At 44.3% G+C, this 17,330-nt stretch overlaps 2 protein-coding genes across 5 annotated transcripts in view; one reads left to right on the plus strand and one right to left on the minus strand.

Moving 5' to 3' along the window:
- Positions 1-17,330, plus strand: part of LOC127371502 (low-density lipoprotein receptor-related protein 1) — an 89,477-nt gene that overhangs the window by 66,872 nt on the left and 5,275 nt on the right. For 2 of the 3 annotated variants that reach the window (XM_051414333.1, XM_051414335.1), the window contains exons 42-79: positions 4,072-4,261; positions 4,355-4,559; positions 4,719-4,911; positions 5,931-6,056; positions 6,191-6,319; positions 6,413-6,532; positions 6,614-6,727; positions 6,834-6,983; positions 7,272-7,394; positions 7,497-7,613; positions 8,535-8,663; positions 8,779-8,901; positions 9,010-9,150; positions 9,536-9,723; positions 9,831-10,014; positions 10,096-10,181; positions 10,294-10,413; positions 10,626-10,813; positions 11,100-11,305; positions 11,399-11,587; positions 11,684-11,832; positions 11,928-12,021; positions 12,120-12,236; positions 12,333-12,452; positions 13,085-13,207; positions 13,592-13,717; positions 13,806-13,922; positions 14,607-14,713; positions 14,811-14,943; positions 15,051-15,173; positions 15,284-15,406; positions 15,551-15,688; positions 15,775-15,912; positions 16,026-16,145; positions 16,247-16,512; positions 16,638-16,819; positions 16,915-17,021; positions 17,143-17,262. In XM_051414333.1, the coding sequence (XP_051270293.1) occupies positions 4,072-4,261; positions 4,355-4,559; positions 4,719-4,911; positions 5,931-6,056; positions 6,191-6,319; positions 6,413-6,532; positions 6,614-6,727; positions 6,834-6,983; positions 7,272-7,394; positions 7,497-7,613; positions 8,535-8,663; positions 8,779-8,901; positions 9,010-9,150; positions 9,536-9,723; positions 9,831-10,014; positions 10,096-10,181; positions 10,294-10,413; positions 10,626-10,813; positions 11,100-11,305; positions 11,399-11,587; positions 11,684-11,832; positions 11,928-12,021; positions 12,120-12,236; positions 12,333-12,452; positions 13,085-13,207; positions 13,592-13,717; positions 13,806-13,922; positions 14,607-14,713; positions 14,811-14,943; positions 15,051-15,173; positions 15,284-15,406; positions 15,551-15,688; positions 15,775-15,912; positions 16,026-16,145; positions 16,247-16,512; positions 16,638-16,819; positions 16,915-17,021; positions 17,143-17,262 (5,424 nt within the window). The remainder of the gene's footprint in view (positions 1-4,071; positions 4,262-4,354; positions 4,560-4,718; positions 4,912-5,930; positions 6,057-6,190; positions 6,320-6,412; positions 6,533-6,613; positions 6,728-6,833; positions 6,984-7,271; positions 7,395-7,496; positions 7,614-8,534; positions 8,664-8,778; positions 8,902-9,009; positions 9,151-9,535; positions 9,724-9,830; positions 10,015-10,095; positions 10,182-10,293; positions 10,414-10,625; positions 10,814-11,099; positions 11,306-11,398; positions 11,588-11,683; positions 11,833-11,927; positions 12,022-12,119; positions 12,237-12,332; positions 12,453-13,084; positions 13,208-13,591; positions 13,718-13,805; positions 13,923-14,606; positions 14,714-14,810; positions 14,944-15,050; positions 15,174-15,283; positions 15,407-15,550; positions 15,689-15,774; positions 15,913-16,025; positions 16,146-16,246; positions 16,513-16,637; positions 16,820-16,914; positions 17,022-17,142; positions 17,263-17,330) is intronic. The other variant, XM_051414334.1, reaches the window with a different exon arrangement.
- LOC127371520 (delta-type opioid receptor) lies at positions 19-2,602 on the minus strand. Of its 2 annotated transcripts, none has more exons than XM_051414372.1 (2): positions 2,228-2,602; positions 19-1,860 (listed from the first exon to the last, which is right to left on the minus strand). In XM_051414372.1, the coding sequence occupies exon 2, from the start codon at positions 1,820-1,822 to the stop codon at positions 794-796; it is 1,029 nt and encodes a 342-aa protein (XP_051270332.1). In that variant the 5' UTR covers positions 1,823-1,860; positions 2,228-2,602; the 3' UTR covers positions 19-793. The 2 variants fall into 2 exon arrangements, with proteins under 2 accessions (XP_051270332.1, XP_051270331.1); XM_051414371.1 differs by having other exon boundaries at positions 19-1,863.

The following is a 17,330-nucleotide window of genomic DNA, read 5'->3' on the forward strand; positions in this document are numbered from 1 at the left end:
GTGAGTAATCCCACATCTTAAGTTTAAGTCTAAAAAACCCTATTGTCCTTTAACAATCAACCTGCACCCAGTTCTTATATCCCAGTTTATATTTAGTATATTCCCCATTGTTGGTATTGGGTCTGTCTTTAGTCATTTTTAGTTACTCAACTATTTTGTGAATAACTAAGAAAGTTAGTTGTAAACATTAGATCCCACATTGAGAACTCTTCCTGGGATGAAACGGCTGGTGTTCCCCAAAACACTAAACATCTAAACACAACCAGTAAGCTTTTATTATGAAGTTGTAACCAAACTAGAAACAAAAGGGAAGACTTTATTTATTGGAGGTTTGAGAACACAGTGTATGCAAACATAAACAGGCCTACAGATAGACTTTCATTCACCTTATCTCAGCACAACAAAACACAGGTGCACTGTTAATGTTTTACCAGAGTGCCTTTTACTTTAAGCAGTTTTACAAGGAATGCACGGTTCAGGATTGTTTGTCCCACAGTCCCTGTGGAGCCGCACCTCCCAGGGCTACCGGTTTGATCTTCTCATACAATATCCAGACTACCAGTTAATGTTGTTAAGAGGAAAAGATGTTGAATATTTTCCGCTTTTGTGAGTGCTGTTGTTTTAACTTGGTAAGTAGACTTTCCTCATGACAGTAATGGTTATATCCATTTCTTTCATGATTCTGTCAGCAAAGTAACTGGGGTTGTAATTGTTTTACCGTGATTCCCAGTAGTCTCATTGTTTGTCTGTCAGGTGTTCAGTTACATCAAAATAGTCATTGACAATAATGCAGTCAGGCAGCAGTCATAGACACTGCCACGCTGGCTCTTTGCCCCCTCTTGAACAGCTTCAGTAAATCTTGTCTGAACTTTTGGGACATCAGTACATAGAGGATGGGGTTCATCACTGTAGAGGAGGTCGCCATGAGTCGCGCAAACACACTGAAGAGGCCATAACGTGGCGAGGCACCAGTGGCGCCTGAGCTTTTATCCGCCAGTAATGCCAGCGTCAGGCCATAGGACGGCAGCCAGCACAGCGTAAATGCTAGCACCAGCATGGCTGACGTCTTGGTCACTTTACTCTGGTAGCGCTCCACTTGGGGGGCCCTGCCGGTATGCCGGCTCCCCCACAGGAACATGTAGATCCTGGCGTATGCCAATGCAATAGTGACCAGTGGAAGCAAGAAGGCCACAAGAAAGTGAAACAATCCATAGATCAGCTGGTCTCGGTGGGACAGGAAAGCAAAGCAAGAGAGGCCATCAGGGGCTCGAAGTGGGGATCCCACAAAGCGAAAAACCAGCTGTGGGGCAGCCAGGCCGCAGGCTGGAACCCAGAGGAGTGCAGCAGCTATGGACACCCGGCGAGGGGAGAGGAGGCTGTAGGCTCTGGCAGGCTTCACTACAGTCAGATAGCGAGACACAGCCAGCGTGGCCAATGTGAAGGCACTTGCTGAGGAGCAGGCTGATCCCAAGAAGCCCACCAGACGACACATGAAGTCCCCAAAAGGCCATCGCTGCATGGCTATGGCAACAGTGTGGAAGGGAAGCATGGAGAGCAAAAGCAGGTCTGCAGAACTCAGAGCCAGCAGGAGGACGTCTGTGCCTGTGCCTGTTATGGAGCTTTGAGGAGACTGTCCAATATGTCCTACCCCTCTTCTCCGCCTCCCACACAGGATCACCATCACCATGGTGTGTCCGCCAACTCCCAGCACCAGAATCAGCACGTCTAATATTGGGACTAGGACATGCTCCACGTTGCCCTGCCCAGTGTCACTGCTGTTCCCCAGCAGATCCTCTGACCCTGTATAGTTACACAGTGGCATCCTGTCTTCAGTTATGGAGGTGTCTTCCGGTCATACTGCTGCTGTTAAAACACAAACAAATATGGATCAAATATGCTCAAGCTGGTCATAAAACTAGTGATAAAACATGTGGGAATGATTACTCATACGGCGTGTCAATAGCAGCTTACTCAGAAATAACAGCACACAGATTTCCAATCAAAGGTTGATGGTAAGTCTTACCAATAAAAATGAGTGAAGATCAATAGTTAATACATGACTTTATGCATATAGACACATAACATACATTTATGTACTTTCTGACGTTGTGAAAATGACACTTTAAACACATCCAGCCATTGACCATTTTCAAAGTTGAGCTTGAGCTTCAAGCTTCCAATGTTCTATATGGGAATCAAACCATTCCAGTCCTTGCAATCAACCTACCTCTGATTGGATGAGGAGGGGGTAAAGAGAGTGAAATAACACCAGACCCCTCCGTTGAATTCAAGACACTCCTGATTTCTTAGCTGCTGGGGGTTTTCATCCCTCCCCCTGGACTCTTGTTAAGAGCACCCAACTGTTGAGAGCTAAATGCTGTAGACTGTGTGATTTCCTGTCACCTCAGAGCAGGCAACTACTCCACATGACATCTCAATCAGGCCAGCGCTCAACAATCCACAATCAGCGTCACTCCTGCCTCCAAGGAACAGATCTCCAGAGAAACACAATTCGAGCAGAAAAGGGAAAAGAAAGGCGAATAACTCGACGGTAAGAGAGGATGAAACAAGTAAACGGCAGGTGAACTCTGGACTGATTATCACAGAGCAGACCAGAGAAGGGCCGGCCTGCTCTCTGTGGGAGGGCCTAATGAAGCCAAACAGTTTTTCCCAGGGTCCAGCGTTTCTGTTCATTTTTTTTAAACGATCTGTACATTTTCTAAGGTTGTCCCTGCACACACAGACACTATGCAGAACATACACAGATATGGTATATACACGGACAGAGGCAGAGTGAAATTCTGTTTGCCTTCAGAAATCAGAGAAATCATTGGCTACCAGTCTGATAGCAAACACTGAACTGCTAACACACCTACTGCAGATAACTGCCATATAACACTATCAGTGTCAGTATGACCAGCTAAGCTCAAGAGCTATAAATTCAGCTCATCTGTATTATTGTGAACTACAAGCGAAAATTTACAGAAACCCAGATAGGCTTAGGTCAACAACGTGAAGATAAACAGCAAGAATTTGAGTAGAGAGTGCTGCAGAGTAGAGATTTACAATTCATTAACAGCACTAAGGAAAGAGGAAATTGTTTTGATGTTGCTCCTCATTGATTTTTAGGGCATTGATTTATGAGTACGAGAAGCGAAGGGGAGTTGTTTTTTTGCGCTTCATGCCTTTGCTCTCCTCTCCAGTTGCTTTGCTTCATTCACATGCTCCTAGAATGAGCCAGACAAACGTTGATTCATGTCCACGGCGTTGCACTGGAGATGTTGAGGTATAGTGTTAAGTATCCCACCTGGTGGCGAACCTCACTGATCCTCTGGCCCGAGCTGTGATACAGTGAGATCATATCCAGCCCTGGAAAAGGCCGCTGTGATCATTAGAGCCTCACTGTTCCATTGCAGTAACAGTAACAAGGAGGCAGCTATTACCAATTATTTGGCATTGGAGAGATCTGACGCATGGTTGTTTTCAAATTTACTCTTCCTGAAGTACATCATATATGGGTTTGTATGAATTGTTTCTCACCAACAGAGCATCTGTTCTCTATCTGCCGCCACAGAACTTTGTGTTCCTCCATTTTGGCTGACTCTTGTCTGTCCTCTGGCCTCTGTGCAGGCGAGGAGCTCACAACCTCTTCCTCTTTTGAAAGGCTGCGGAGCAGAAAAAATGACTCTTTATTTCTCATCTGTTGATGAGGTAGTGCAATGGAAAGTTATACGCTTGCCGGCAACTGTTATTGTGACCTTTTTAGTGAGCTATTTGTTGGATAAAAGCCTCGAATCACACTGTGTTCTTGGTCATTAATACCAAGCTGTCATGTCCTTAGCCCTGACTCTGTGCTGCCACACAGCAGCCTGCCAGCACTGTGCTGCTGCCAGACAGTCCACACTTGGCCTTTTAACATAGCAATGGGATTGACGTGCCCCCCCCCCCTTTTCTCTTCTGTCTACACTCCTCTTTGTGGTTTAATGTCTCTTTGTTCTTTTCCACTGTTCTCTGTATTTATCTCCATCTTTCTTTTCCCCCTCTTCTCTCTATTCTTTCATTCTTTTTCAGATGTTGGCTCTGTGGAGGGCTTGGCCTACCACAGGGGTTGGGATATGCTGTACTGGACCAGCTACACTACCTCAACCATCACCCGCCACACTGTGGATCAGAGCCACTGGGGCGCCGTTGACAGGCACACCGTGGTCACCATGTCGGGAGATGACCACCCCAGAGCCTTTGTACTTGATGAGTGTCAGAGGTTAGAGATAATAATTTAAATTTATATCACACCTCTTTGCTTTCAAAACTAAATGATGTTAAAAAATTTATATATTTGTATTCTCTCCTACAGCCTCATGTTTTGGACCAACTGGAATGAGCAGTCTCCCAGTATCATGCGTGCCACACTGTCTGGTGCCAATGTCCTTGTGATCATTGGCAATGACATCCGAACCCCTAATGGCCTGGCCATAGACCACCGTGCTGAAAAACTTTATTTCTCTGACGCCACGCTAGACAAGATAGAACGCTGCGAGTATGACGGCACCCGGCGCTACGTGAGTGACATACACCCTCACATGGTTTACATGCTGCATAATGAAAATATGTGTACTGCAGTATGATTGTAATGTGGGGTTTCCTAATAAAAAGATGTTGCAAGGCTTGAAATCCCTGAATGTATGAAATCGAGACTGTCATTGTGCTTCCCCCTGCAGGTGGTACTGAAGAATGAGCCGGTGCATCCGTTTGGCCTCGCTGTGTATGGGGACTACATCTTCTGGACTGACTGGGTGAGGAGGGCAGTGCTTCGGGCTGACAAATACACTGGAGGAGACATGAAGGTGCTGCGTGCTGACATACCTCAGCAGCCAATGGGAATCGTTGCTGTGGCCAACGACACCAATAGCTGTGAGTGAATGTGTGTGTGTCATTATTGTTCTTTATAGTAACGTTGTAACAGTAAGTGTTCCTTTAGTCTTTATCACAGTGCAGTTTTTATCGTGTGTGACTGTATATTGTGATTTTGTAAATTAGTCATCACATTGGTGTAAAAATAAAGGTCCATCATAATAATAATAATAATTCTATTTATAACAACAATAATAAAATCATATGTATAAATGTATAGATGTAAGTGTGTAATGTATATAAATCCCAGGCAGTTAATGTAATCTCATATTGCACTAATATGCAGCTAAACCATCCATACAGCACATATCTAGTAAAATATATCAAAAACATTTTTTTTTTACATTTATAGTAAGTTGAGCAATAATTTGCGAGGTAATATCTTGACATTTCAATACTGCACAGATAACCATTCCTTTGTGAAATCATCAGTGTAGTAATGCCGTTACAAATCAAACTAATTAACTGAAAATATAGGCTTTTTGGAAGCAAGTCTTGTACTTAAACACCCAAGATGAGCTCTATATTACCACCGACACACTTACACAAGCTGAATTGCTGTTCTTCACTTCAGTCTATACATCTCCACCTCTTTCTCCAACTCTTTTCGTCCTACATCTCCCATTGTCTGTGTATTTTAAAATCCTTGCAGCAATTTTTCCCTCTACCATATCGTCTGCCATCTTCTCCCTCAAGTTGCCTCATTCAGTAAACTCTCTCGCGCTCCAATACCCACAGTGACCCTACAAGCCGAGAGCCTGTGGTAATAGCTGCAAATCCCATTTAGGTTGAGTCACATTGAATTATGCATTCAGCGGAGGCAGAGCCATCGCCACATTCATGCAAGCGTATCTGTCTGTCTGCTGATATAGATGCACCAGTGTGTGTGTGTGTGTGTGTGTGTGGGGGGGGGGGTTTGCCTGTGTGTCAGTCACTTGTGTGTGTGTGTGTGTGTGTGTGTGTGTGTGTGTGTTAATATGTGTGGCTAACCTTCCCTAACTTTCTTTATCTCTGCGCAGGTGAATTTTCTCTGTGCCGTGTTAACAATGGAGGGTGTCAGGACCTGTGTTTGCTGACCTCTGAGGGAAGGGTCAACTGCAGTTGCCGTGGTGACAGGAAGCTTTTGGAGGACAACACATGCATAGGTAATACATGACAGGGAATCATAAAAACAAAAGATTGGCTTAAAAACCTTTGCTGAGATGCCAGATAAAATAAAGAAAACAAGATGTAGGGGGAAGACAGTTCCTAAGTGCATTTTTCTGTCTTTGTCTCACAGCCCTCAACACTACATGTAACAACATTGATGAGTTTGAGTGTGGAAATGGAGACTGTGTTAACTACACCCTGACTTGTGATGGCATGGCCCACTGCAAGGACAAGTCTGATGAGAAACAGTCCTATTGTGGTGAGTTGAGCCTTTTTTCTCTCTCAAAAACACTTCCAGCCATATTTTTGCTGTTGACATTTGTAATTTGATCATTTCCTGTCTGGTTCTCAGCCAACCGTGTGTGTAAGAAGGGCTACAGACGGTGTGTGAATGGTCGCTGTGTGGGGCATAGCTTTTGGTGCAATGGGCAGGATAACTGTGGAGACAATTCCGATGAAGTCTTCTGTAACAGTGAGTCGAGTCCTCTGATTAAACACGCAGTTATATATTTTAAAATGATGTTCTAATTAAACACCATCTCGTGTTTGCCAGCCACACTCTGCTCAGCTGATCAGTTCCAGTGCAGAGACGGAGGCTGCATCTCTAACTCCAGCAAGTGTAACCAGAAAGTGGACTGCGAGGATGCCAGTGATGAGACAAACTGCAGTAAGTTCAAATGATCAGGTTCAGTTAGAATAACTACATTTAAATGAAAAACGCCAACACTTTCTCCCAGGCAACGGTATAATGTAGTCCTGCTCTCTTTGTTAAGCTGCCACGGACTGTTCCAGTTACTTCCATCTGGGAGTGAAGGGAGTGACATTTCAGAAGTGCGAGTTCACCACACTCTGCTTTGCCCCTTCGTGGCAGTGTGATGGAGCTAATGACTGTGGAGACTTCTCTGATGAAAGAAATTGCCCAGGTATTTTTATCATTCTCTGAAATACACATATTTTCTCACAGTTTGAATAGATGCAGTATCCAAGGAAAAAGTTAAATTATAGTTTCATAGATGGATTAGAGCAAAAAGTTTAATTTGGATTATTCCAAATGGAACAAAAACAAAGAATGTTTTCATCCATTAAATTGTGGTTTTGGAGGAAGTTCTCCTTAAAGTCTGTAACATAAATTAAATTTGTATTTTTCTCTCCATGCTGGCTTAACTCCGTAATGTTTTCTTCTCTAACTTGCCACTTTTGTGTCACTCCAGGGAGTGGGAAAACAAAGTGTCCTACACCCTTCTTTGCCTGTCCTAGCGGACGTTGTATCCCCATGAGCTGGACATGTGATAAGGAGAATGACTGTGAGAACGGTGCAGACGAGGCTCACTGCGGTAAGTTTACATACTAGAACCTAAAGTAGCTGAAGTGCAACAGACCATTACTTTGTTTTGGCGCTCGTTTTTTCACTTTATACATTCTTTCTGGACCTCTAGACAAATTCTGCTCGGCCTCTCAGTTTGAGTGTGGGAACCACCGCTGCATTCCCAACCGCTGGGTGTGTGACGGGGCCGACGACTGCGGTGACAGCAGTGATGAAGACAGCAAGTGCAGTGAGTTGTTGGGAACAAACCTTTTAGTGAATACAAGAACCATTCGTGCTAACATTTGTGACACCAAAAATATTTTGACAGCATTAGAATCTGTGTAAAAATATGTGTAAATATACATTACATTCTCAAACATGGAGGAATCTCCTCATTTATAAGGACAGCAGACATTAATCAGTTGGCTAATTTTCAACTGCAGTCCTTTGGTGAGATGATTTTAACCTGTAAGTAATAAAATGTACAGAACAATGACAGCAAGACGCCATAGAGACAGCAACAGCAACGAAACAAGTAATTCTTCAAGACAGATCACAAGCCATGCAGAGCAACAGAAGACCGCAACAAACACCATTTCGGCACATAAAGCCTTGCAAGCAGCATGAAGCAACAAAACACAGCCATGCAGAGCCATAATAAACAGCAGTCATGGATAAAATGCAATACTCATTATGGTGATAGACAGTTATAAGACACAACTCTAAAAGAAAATACCAGATTGTTAATAAAAGACTAGTAGCTATTCCATACATACCCAAGCCATGAGAAGCTGGCCGCCTAGCAACTGGCAAAGGACATTGGACTAGTTAGCAGCATGTTAGCCAGTAATACAGTAGCTAATGATAATATTGTGTATTGTATTTTAGCTCGAGCTTTAGTATGTATGCATGTCATCTCTTTTGCAAGATAATTCTGTTAGTGAGTACTGCACAATACTCACATGCAGTATGGACTGAAATATTGGCATGTTTGCAAAGACTTTTAATAGCTTTAAATAATCACACTTATTGACAGTAACTTTCCTATTCTGCTTCTGAAACATTAAAGAAATATAATAATAACTATCTGATATGTTTTCAGAGTTCTATTCTATTCAGGGCAAAGAAAGGCATCACAATAATCTTCAATAACCTCTTTCCATTACAGAGACCAAAACCTGCAGTCCTGAGGCGTTCCAGTGTCCTGGATCACATATGTGTATCCCTCAGGGTTGGAAGTGTGACGGAGACAAAGACTGTCCTGACGGGGCTGACGAGAGCGTCAAAGCTGGCTGTGGTGAGTGCAGGCTGCGGGTATAAAACATTTTAATAACCCACGCAGATAAAGAAAAACATAAAACGTTAAAAAGTTATTTATGTCATTCACTCACTAAATATTTTTTATGTATCAGTATTCAACAACACGTGCAGCAGCAATGAGTTCATGTGCCAGAACCGACAGTGTATCCCCAAGCACTTTGTGTGTGACCATGACAACGACTGCAGTGACGGCTCAGACGAGTCCCAGGAGTGTGGTGAGTGGAACCATGACCTCTTATCCCTGATGGGGCGATTTTAAAAAGCTCTTTCCTCCTCGCTCGATTTCACCATTGCGCTGTTTTTTCTTGTTTTTCTTGCTGCAGAATATCCGACATGTGGAGCCAATGAGTTCCGCTGTGCCAACGGACGCTGCCTCATCCAGAGTTCGTGGGAGTGTGATGGAGACTTTGACTGCCATGACCACTCAGATGAAGCCCCCAAGAACCCACACTGCACTGGGCAAGGTTGGATCCACACAGCCACTCCAGAAACACTTTACTTTTTACTTGCATTTTCTTTTATTTATTGATCTAATTAATTCAGTGCATTAATTGACGTTAGTGTAATTTAAATATGCCAGATTTAGCCACATCTCTGTAGCCTTTGTGCATAGCCAAACAACATTATAGCACATACAGCATCAACAGGAGATGGAGAAGGCACATCCAATTAAAGTGCCTATGTTAATGCACGTAAAAGTGAATATGACCCCAACGTATTATATTTTGGCAACTGGAAAGCACTCTCAACAGTTGTGACTGAAATTAATTCCAGGGGGTCTGAAATAATATCAGCTGCACTGGTTGACATTTTCTCTTCATTTGTTTCTCATTTCCTTTCATGGAACAGAGAAGAAATGCAACGACACGGCTTATGCCTGCAACAATGGAAACTGTGTCAATGAGACACTGCTCTGTGACCATAAGGACGACTGCGGCGATGGCTCAGATGAGCTGAACTGCTTTATCAACGAGTGCCTGAACAGCAAACTGAGTGGCTGCTCCCAGCTCTGTGAAGACCTTAAAATAGGCTTCAAGGTAAGCGAACGCCATGGAATTCAGACCTGCGATCTCTAGTAATAGGTGTGTAAAAATAAGCAGCATGCATTGTTGCTTTACCTGCTCTGTGCTTTGCCTCCTCACAGTGCAGATGCCACCCCGGCTTCCGTCTGAAAGACGATGGGAAGACGTGTGTCGACATAGATGAGTGCACAACCACCTATCCCTGCACGCAGCGCTGCATCAACACACACGGCAGCTTCCACTGTTTGTGTGTGGAGGGTTTCCAGCTTAGCCCTGAAAACCCTACCATATGCAAATCCACCTCAGGTAAGGAACATGAAAGGATTAATAACATTCAGGAAGTGTTTACAGTAAATCCACTCACATATGACGTATCCCTCCCTGCAGATGAGGAACCTTTCCTGATCTTTGCCAACCGTTACTATCTGAGGAAGCTGAATTTAGATGGCTCCAACTACACACTGCTCAAACAGGTGAGCCCTGCAGATACAGTATGTCCTTTTGAAGTTCTTAAACATCCTGTACAACTATCCTGCAGGGATTTATGGCTGGCCCAGACTAATGCAGCTCCTTGTGCTTTGACAGGGCTTGAACAATGCTGTGGCTCTGGACTTCGACTATCGCCAGCAGATGATTTATTGGACAGATGTGACCACCCAAGGCAGCATGATCCGACGCATGCACATAAACGGCAGCGATGTTCAGGTCAGTGCGGCGGCGGCGTCTTGTCTAAGGATAGCAGACAGGGAAATGTGCTGATAATACCTTCTTAGTCTTAACATAAAACTGGCATTTAAAATGATGAATTAATCTTCATTTGTATGCATGGAAGTGTAGTGAAGACCCAGGAAAAATAATTAATTTCCTCATTGTAAGGCACAGTTTCAGAAAGTATACACTGCTTGCTCATTTGTTAGGTCCTTCATCGCACATCACTCAGCAACCCAGATGGTCTGGCAGTCGACTGGGTAGGAGGAAACCTGTACTGGTGCGATAAGGGACGGGACACTATCGAGGTGTCAAAGCTGAATGGAGCGTACCGAACAGTTCTGGTCAACAGCGGCCTGAGGGAGCCACGTGCTGTGGCTGTGGACGTACGTTATGGGTAAGAGTGACTTTCCGTAACTTTGAAGATCTGGGTCAAAAAGTGGAAGCAAAGATTTTTTTGAGAAGAGAAAGTTTGTTTTATTCTGTTTGGATGGCCAATGGGTGCATTTTATATACATCAATTCATGTACTCTTAAGTTAAACTGCCTAATTGTTTTGTTTGTCAGTTACTGTATATTAGATTGTACTTTTTGTGATTTTGTGTATTTGAAACTCATTGTTTTAGTAAACAACCGCAAGATTTGTTATGGATAAACCTAACTAATACATCACCTCCCTGACAGGTACTTATACTGGTCAGACTGGGGTGACAGTCCACACATAGGTAGGGTCGGGATGGATGGCACCAACAGGAGTGTCATTGTGGAGGATAAGATCACCTGGCCCAATGGCCTGACGCTGGACTTTGTCAATGACCGCATTTACTGGGCTGATGCTCGAGAGGACTACATTGCATTTGCCAGCCTGGATGGAACCAACAGACACACAAGTAATTGTAATAAAAACCCAATAGGACTGTGTTTGTGCACCTTTCCACTTGTTGTTACTGACTTCTTTGTCTTTGTGCCTGTGCCCCTTGTAGTTCTGGTTCAGGATATCCCCCACATCTTTGCTATGACTCTGTTTGAGGAGTACATCTACTGGACGGACTGGGAAACAAAGTCCATCAACAGAGCTCATAAAACACTGGGACTCAACAAGACCGTGCTGATCAGCACCTTACACAGACCGATGGACGTCCACATTTACCACCCGTACCGACAACCTGAAGGTAATACCAAGTCACCCGTCACCCTCAATCCTCCATGTCCTGGTCCCTGTTTGATCTACCCTTAATTCTACTCGTATATATTTCCTTGTTCTTCAGTGGCCGACCACCCGTGCCAAATCAACAATGGAGGCTGCAGTAACCTGTGTCTGCTCTCACCTGGAGGAGGCTACAAGTGTGCCTGCCCCACTAACTTCTATCTAGCAGCTGATGGCAGGCAGTGCTTGTCCAACTGCACTGCAAGTCAGGTGAGCCTACGTGAGCCTGTTGTTTTAGATATTTGCCTGTATTGAAACATTATTAAATTTTAAAAAATTAACTAATTTCTCTTCTCTCCCTTCAGTTCGTCTGCAAAAATGACAAGTGCATTCCATTTTGGTGGAAGTGTGACACTGAAGATGACTGTGGAGACCGCTCAGATGAACCTGCAGATTGCCGTGAGTGATGATTTTAGCCTGACTTAATAACGTGTCATTGTTGCAGTATATTGCTTTGTTTGTTCTGGTTAGTAATGTGCTGTGTTTTGTCTCTGTAGCTGAGTTTAAGTGCAGACCAGGTCAGTTCCAATGTGGTACAGGCATCTGCACCAACCCGGCCTACATCTGTGATGGAGACAATGACTGTCAAGACAACTCGGATGAGGCCAACTGCGGTAAACACACACCTACACATACTTTTAAACATTTAAATATTTTTCTTAGGTGTACCTATAGTAACCTGTATCTTCTGTTACCCACTGTTTTTCCAGACATCCATGTGTGCCTGCCAAGTCAGTTTAAATGTACCCACCCAAGTCGATGCATCCCTGGCATCTTCCGTTGCAATGGACAGGACAACTGTGGAGAGGGAGAGGATGAGAAGGACTGTCGTGAGTCTAATTGCCTTTCTAGTTCCCATGGGCCCAAATGGTTATTTGTCAATTTTTGCCCTGCTAGTGGTAGCGCTTACAATATGTCTGTTCATTTATCTGAACAAGACTTTGGTCCAGAGCAAGATATGTCTACAACTTGAAGCATGACTAAATTTTGAACCCACCAGATGAACCCTACTGTTTTTAGTGACCTCTTGACCTTCAATCTTTGCTTCCCTTAAGCCACAGTGTCCACTTGCACATACTGTATTTCAAAATTTAATGAGCAGATAGGACATTGCTAAACACTTTCACACTCCCCAGAGGATCTCTGTCCATTTTGACCTTTCCTTTAGTGACGCCCTTAGGCCAAATGATGTTGCATAATGTAATTGCCATGACATTTGCTGAGCACATTCATGCTCCACAGAGGGAGATTACATGAACTATGCTGTCGTGCCATCCCAAGGTCAAAATTTACATTTTAGCACCTTTAACTGCACGGCTGTGAGAATAGCAAAAATCACCATGCTATGTTGTTATGAATGTTGCATGGGGACCCTAGCAGGACTTTAGCATTGTAATAATTTTAACATGTGAAAGTTGGGATTAGGTAGCAAGTCTGTTGCATCTGTCTGTGTCCTGTGTAGCGGAAGTGACATGTGCCCCCAACCAGTTCCAGTGTGCCATCACCAAGCGCTGCATCCCACGGGTGTGGGTGTGTGACAGGGACAATGACTGTGTGGATGGATCTGATGAGCCTGCCAACTGCAGTAAGACACAACTCATTATTACAGTGCAAATATTTCTCAAGAAATACGTCTCCTCTACAGCATGAACATGCTTCTATAATAGGACCTGACGTCGGTTATATAGATTTAAAAAAATACATATATGGAGAATATTACAGTGGTGTTTAGTGTTTAGTTTAAAAAGGAGACCTAAAATTATACAGCCACAACAGAACTGACTGCAGGAGAGTGTTGTTGGTCACTTCCTGCGTCATTATTCAGCTGTTCATTAATTTAAACTTTTCAATATTAGTAATAACACTATTATCTATTTGTTATCTCTGTAATTCTCTTACAGAAACAGTGAGTGAATAATCCCATGCCCAGTGCCGAAGTGTCTAATCCATTAAATCCTCTCTATTGCAGCTCAAATGACTTGTGGTGTGGATGAGTTCCGCTGCAAGGACTCAGGGCGCTGCATCCCAGCACGCTGGAAGTGTGATGGAGAAGATGACTGCGGAGACGCTTCAGATGAACCCAAGGAAGAGTGTGGTAAGGACGAAGTGGTAGATGGACAAAAAAGGGCGGGACCTTGGCAGTGGGGCCATGCTTGTACTCACTGCGTCTGTTTGGTGCTCAGACGAACGAACATGTGAGCCGTACCAGTTCCGCTGTAAGAACAACCGCTGCGTGCCTGGACGCTGGCAGTGTGACTACGACAATGACTGTGGGGACAACTCAGATGAAGACAAGTGTGGTAGGTTCCCTCTGCTTTTTCTACAGCCACATCCACAGCTCATTGTCTGTATGAAAACAGTGATTTATAACATGATATGAGCTCTACTGTAAGCAGACTGTTGAGATTCTACAGGTTCTAGTGGTAAGCAATGTATCACCTTTCACTGTGTGTTTGTCTGTTATATTTACTCAACCACATGCATGGTTGAGACTTTGATTTCTTTTCACGTTAATTAGTTGTGTGGCCATTTGCACATCTCACATCATCTCATGTCTATTTTGCATTTCACACTGGCCTGTTGATGTGAGCCAGAGGTAGGTGTTTTCACAGTTTCAGCCTAACCATCCACAACCTCAGCTACCCAGTCCCCTGTGTACCCCCAGCTTGTTTCTTTTTTGTTCTGTGAGCCTTTTCCTTCCCTTTTCAATCCCACTAGCTCTTCTACTACATATAGTACAGAATGTTGTACCATCCCCACCTCAGTGCCCCATGAATCAATATTGTGATATGAATGATCAACCTTATTTTTTATTCATGTGCGTCTGGCTCTCAACAAAGCACCCCGTGTTATTTTTGCAGTCTGCTCTATTCCCACCTTTCTCTTCTCTTCCCTTAAGCCTCTCCTTGCTCCTTGCCTCTGCTCTCTGTTCCTGCTCAATTATCTTCTCTCGCCCTCCTAAGCTGTCTGCTCTCTGTCCTCAGTGCCTCGTCAGTGTTCAGAGAGTGAGTTTGCCTGTACAAATGGCCGTTGTATCGCCGGGCGCTGGAAGTGTGATGGAGACCACGACTGCGCTGATGGTTCAGATGAGGTATATCTCAACCATTTCCTTCCACATTAACATTCTGCTTTGAAATTTGACATACCAGGGCCACTAACGAAAAAAAAAAATATTTGCTTTGGTCCAGAATGGCTGTGATGTGAAGTGTGACAGTGATCAGTTCCAGTGCAAAAATGGCCATTGCATCCCCATCCGCTGGCGCTGTGATGCTGATGCTGACTGTGTGGATGGCAGTGATGAGGAGAAATGCGACAGTGGTAGTAAGAAACAGACACAAATGTTCTCCCGGATGCTTAGACAAACATATAATGCTGAAGATGTGGATGCATTCATTCCTCTTTCTGCTTCTCTCACCATCGTGTTTCAGTGGGTAGACACTGCCCCCTGGATGAGTTCCAGTGCAACAACACTCTTTGTAAACCCCTGGGCTGGAAGTGTGATGGCGAGGATGACTGTGGCGACAACTCAGATGAGAATCCAGAAGAGTGCGGTGAGGGTCACTGCGTTTCACATGTAGCCAGTGTTCCTGAACACCGTCGGACACTTTAATTAAATACGGTCTTCTCTCTTCCATAATGTTTATCTCCTTCTGTCCCATAGTTAAATTCCAGTGTCCACCCATGAGGCAGTTTCGCTGTCATAATGATCGCGTGTGTCTACCATTGTCAAAACGCTGTGATGGCGTCAACAACTGTGGGGACAACAGTGATGAAGTCAACTGCCGTGAGTTTTACTAACTAACTAACTCAAATCAACAATTCAAGAACATATTTTATCAGAATAGGGAGGGACTCTAAATCATGGACTGGGCTGATATTTGCATGTCAGTGTAATGACCTCTCTGCGAACCCTATACTTCTCCCACAGTGCCTCCTTCACCACCAATATGTCAAAAGGATGAGTTCCAGTGCTCTAACGGCCGTTGCATCAGCACTGTCCTCCGCTGCAACTACTACAACGACTGCGAGGACTACGGTTCTGATGAAATCCACTGCAATAAGAAAGGTGCGTTGTGTCACTGTATAGTTTCCTTAATGACATTCTGTGGGGTCATCAATGTGAACGCATGCTACCCGTTTCTGTGCTCACAGACACGGTGCTGAATGACTGCCGCAGTAACAGGACAGTGTGTGGAGACGGAGATGAAGCTCATTGTGTGGTGAATGGCACCGACTCTTTCTGCTCCTGCAAACCCGGCTTCCAATCTAATGGACGGAACAGATGTGAAGGTAGAAATTTCTTTGCCCTTGCCCAATTTTGCAGGTTTTATGTTGTGGCTAAAATCTGCTCCTGAGGATTTTAAAACTACGTGTAATGGGTGTTGTCTTTGGGTGTTTCACAGATAAGAACGAGTGTAAGCAGTTTGGAGTGTGTTCCCACATCTGCAACAACACTAAGGGATCCCACAAGTGCAGCTGCCACAAGTACTTCACCAGAATCAATGAGACCTGCAAGGCTGATGGTGAGTTCTTTTACCATAAGTGACACTTGTTAGCTTTCCAAGCTTGTGTTTATCTAGTTTTTCACGTCTCTTGTCTCTACTACAATCATCTGCATCCCCAGCTCCGAGACAAGTGCTTTACATCGCTGACGACAGTGAGATCCGCAGCCTGGACCCTTCCATGCCGAACTGGCGCTATGAGCAGATCTTCCAGGGTGACGCCAACGTGCGCATTGATGCCATGGACCTTCATGTGAAAACAAACCGCATTTACTGGACAAACTGGCACACAGGACGCATTTCTTCCTATGATTTGCCTTCTTCCTCCTCCTCCCCCAATAGCAACCGTAACCGACGCCAGAGTGACTCAAGGGTTACAAACGTAGAGGTAAGTGTGTATATGTTTGCTTGTACTTACGTATGCATATGATGTAAACATAAACAAGACAGGCAAAGCATGTGTGTGCAATTTTGGAGGGTCTTAGTGCTGTTTTTCTCTGCCTCTGTGTTCAGATCCCTGATCTGAAGATGCCCCGTGGCATTGCAGTGGACTGGGTGGCAGGGAACTTGTACTGGACTGACTCTGGAAGAGACGTCATTGAGGTGGCCCAGATAAGTGGAGGACGCCACCGCAAAACTCTCATCTCCGGCATGATCGATGAGCCTTACGCCATTGTAGTCGACCCCCAGAGAGGGTGAGCGGGTCTTGTACAAAATCACTAGTATGCAAATGGAGATTTAAATGCGATAACAGCAGTGATAAATGGAGCTTTTACTTTTTCCTTATTAGGAAAATGTACTGGGCAGACTGGGGGAACCACCCAAAGATTGAAACCGCTGCTATGGATGGAACCATGAGAGAGACGCTGGTGGAGGAAAACATCCAGTGGCCAACTGGTAAAACATGCACACACTCAATCATCCTTAATAGTCTGTTTTATACTAAGTACAAGTATGACTCTTTAATTCTTCAAACAATTTCTAATACTGCTTTCTCTCTCTCACTCTCTCTGTATAGGTCTAGCGGTGGACTACTTCAACGAGCGTCTGTACTGGGCCGATGCTAAACTTTCCTTGATCTGCAGTGTGAGACTGAATGGCAGCGATGCAGTTGTAGCTGTAAACAGCATTAAGAACAGTTGAGTGGCACATGCTAATCCATACTAATGATCAGTCTCTGTTAGTCAAGACAGGATAGTGCAAAAA

The sequence above is a fragment of the Dicentrarchus labrax genome, unplaced genomic scaffold (genome assembly GCF_905237075.1).
Source record: "Dicentrarchus labrax unplaced genomic scaffold, dlabrax2021, whole genome shotgun sequence".
Lineage (NCBI taxonomy): Eukaryota > Metazoa > Chordata > Actinopteri > Moronidae > Dicentrarchus > Dicentrarchus labrax.

Excerpts from the sequence above, each read along its gene's own strand:
- LOC127371520 (XM_051414372.1), bottom strand. The coding sequence starts at position 1,822 with ATGCCACTGTGTAACTATACAGGGTCAGAGGATCTGCTGGGGAACAGC.